Genomic DNA, 3,029 nt, shown 5'->3' with positions numbered 1-3,029 from the left:
TTCCCTTTTGCTTTCCTTAATCAATGTAGCGTTAAAAGTTGAGACCAGTTTATACTAAATTAATCTTGTAATCTTAAATGGGCCTAGCTTGTTTTGTCTCGATTCTGTCACTAATGCTACAAAAAAGAATTAATAGAAACACTCTAAACATGCCTTTCCTTGCTGATCATTTGATGATTAGACAGAAATATATAACCTATATCTATCAATCTCCTAATAATTCGAGTTCAGTTTATATAAAGCACGAATTTGGGAGGATTTATTGGTTCCGTACTGCACAGCTGTGTACTCTTTCCCTCCCCAAGCTGCTAGCTCAAACCAAGCTCTTACTTTAACTAGGCACAGACGTTTTTCTTTCTTTCTTCTTCTTTTTTTTTAAGAAGAGAGAAAACATGATGAATGACAGCAGTTGAGTTATAAACTTAATTACCATTGATGTCCATAAGTTAAAATTATGGTAGCTAGTAATGCAAACATATGGCGATCTGATCAATTATATATTCCTGATCCCATATTTGATAAAAGGTCCTTCCAGATCACATAAATAGAACCTAATTACGCTACAAAATTCCAATTCCTTTGGATTCAGATAGAATCCTTGCACCTAATTCAGTACTCTTTCTAATCTATAATTTCCTGATGTGATTAAGCTAGAGAGATCGATGCACTGTATGACAAAATAGACTGCATGGTTGAACTTAGTTATGAAGCTCCAAGACAAACTGTTATTTGGATAGCTACTATCATTTGATGCTTGCAGGACATGCCTTGGATGAATGGCCATTTTCACCGGTAATCAATTTCCTTTGCTTTCCTAAAACACAAGAGGTAAAAAGGGGGCAGGATTATGCTTTTATCAATTATTGCTCCATGTCCAAACTCCTAAGTCCTAAGTCAAAAGGCTAAAAGATATAGTCCACGTGGGTTGATAATGCATGCTTTGTTTCTCCATCAATTTAGTGGAAAATCACTGATCATGGCACAATCTAAGGAAGCCACTACTATGGTGGTCTTTACACGAAAGAAAGAGAGAAAAAGAAAGACAAATAAACATTCCACACTGTACATACAGACATGAAAAGAAAGAGAGGAATTGAAACAGGAAGGGGGAAAAAAATTGGAAAGCAAGATCTAAGACATGACAATATGGCAATAATATTCTTCTCACAGCTTCTTATAGTAATATCATCAATTAATAACCGTTCAACAAAGGGAAATGCACAAAATATAATTCTGTCTCTCATAGGGTGCCATTTGAAATTGGAACTGCTCCTCTTTTGATGCTATCCATATGTGTTGTTTCATACACGGGCAGACCATTTGAGTAGATACCCAAGTCACAGTTTTGCAGTTCAAACAAATCAGAGCTTGAATCACTCTCAGCTCCATCATCCACCTCATTGAACTTCCTAAATTCGTTTTCCTCTGATCGATAATGTTCATCAACCCAAGTCCTGTCTTTCTCCAAATATTGGTTACCGCGATTCTTGGCTGCTTTCTGATCTGAAAACCCATCATTGACGAATTTGTATCTCTCCTCCAGCCAAGAGAAACCTGACTTCTTTTTATCATCCGATATCTCATTTTGGAAAGTTGTGGACTTCACAGTCCCATTCTGCTTTGACAAGGAAACTATTTGCTTGTGATCTGAATAGCTTCTGGACTCCTTGCAGCCCTTTGTTGGAGGGTGTGTATAAGGAGAGGGTGTCCTAAAACCAGAGCTTGAAGAAGAATACAAAGACTTTGTATCAGTAGTGCTTGAGCTTCGAAAATGACTAATGCTGCTCCTCCTTTTCCTCCTTCCACCGGGGCTCTCATCATCATCTTTCATTGATTGTGTGGTGGACTTTGATTTCTTATTTTTAGAGCTTGTTTGATTAAAGAGAGAATTCAAGAAGCTGGCAAGTCTACCACCTGGAGAGCTTGGTTGCTTGTATTTCTTCTCTTTCAGTATTTGCTTCTCCACTGTATGAGGCTGTTGATGGATATGATGAGGTAGCGGATTTCTCATTGGTACATCTAGGCTCATTCTTCCTCCCCTCCAAGAATTCTTATGATCTTCTCTCATGACTCTCTGTGTGTAAGTTGCACCATTATACCCCGCACCTGCTTCATTGTACCCTGAGAAATACCGTGCTGCCTCAAACACATCAAGCTCATCAGAATTGTTTCTCCGATGCAAGGACTTCTTGTAAGGCTTACTAGGGTCTGATGAGAGTCCTGTGATGGACATTTTTGAGAACTACTGGAAGTTTTCGAACATGTGGTGTGAAAGTTGATTTTGGAAGTTAATGTTACAGGATATGGAAAGGTATTTATGGGAGGAGAATTACGGGAGAAGGGAGTATGGTATGTGTGATTGTAGAATAGAGGGAATGGTTTTGAGATGACTGAGAGTAGTGGTAGGGGGTATAGATTTATAACAATCAATCACTTTGCCACTGTCTATAACATTACATGATGAAGAGTGTTTTTGGAAGAGACCCATATTGATGTGAATTTTGTGCTTTATAGAAGTGAGCTGGGGTACGTAGTAAAGAAACATGCTTTTATCCTTCTCTTACTGTGAAAACCAGAGGTTTGGTTGGGGATGGTGGGGAGCAAAGAGCTGTGTTTCCTTGGATTCTAGGGTTTTAACCTGTTTTAGTGGGGATTGGCTTTCAAGTATGTTGGCTATGGGGTTATACATGGCCATGCACTTCAACTGAATATCATCATTATAGAGTTGGAGAATTCGGTAGATCCCACACTTCTTTTGAGAGCTTGGAAGTCACTCCATAATTATTCGGAATATTACATCATATGAACACTAATTAATCTCTTTAACTAAGAGGCTAAGACATTTTTGACTGGTGTAAGTGTAATCAACTATATGGCCCAGCGCAATATCTAGTTTGCCTCTTCTTTGTGAGAGTTGAGGTTTGAGTCTTTTAACAGAGGGGCCGTACACATCCCTGACCTAGTGGCTCCAATTCCGGGGCATGAGTGCCTGCTGGCCCTGGGTTCTGTGGCAAAAAAGATGATGTCTC

General features: G+C 38.9%; 1 protein-coding gene across 1 annotated transcript; it reads right to left on the bottom strand.

The window, feature by feature from the left end:
- Positions 1-1,027: 1,027 nt before the first annotated feature.
- On the bottom strand, positions 1,028-2,735 carry LOC7468139 (protein BIG GRAIN 1-like E). Its single transcript, XM_002314959.4, has one exon. It carries the CDS (start codon positions 2,231-2,233, stop codon positions 1,241-1,243), a length of 993 nt encoding a protein of 330 aa, XP_002314995.4. The 5' UTR covers positions 2,234-2,735; the 3' UTR covers positions 1,028-1,240.
- Positions 2,736-3,029: the final 294 nt, after the last annotated feature.

Source organism: Populus trichocarpa, chromosome 10, assembly GCF_000002775.5.
Source record: "Populus trichocarpa isolate Nisqually-1 chromosome 10, P.trichocarpa_v4.1, whole genome shotgun sequence".
Taxonomy (NCBI): Eukaryota; Viridiplantae; Streptophyta; class Magnoliopsida; order Malpighiales; family Salicaceae; genus Populus; species Populus trichocarpa.
This window is presented reverse-complemented; position numbering and strand designations above follow the sequence as displayed.

Excerpts from the sequence above, each read along its gene's own strand:
- LOC7468139 (XM_002314959.4), bottom strand. The coding sequence starts at position 2,233 with ATGTCCATCACAGGACTCTCATCAGACCCTAGTAAGCCTTACAAGAAG.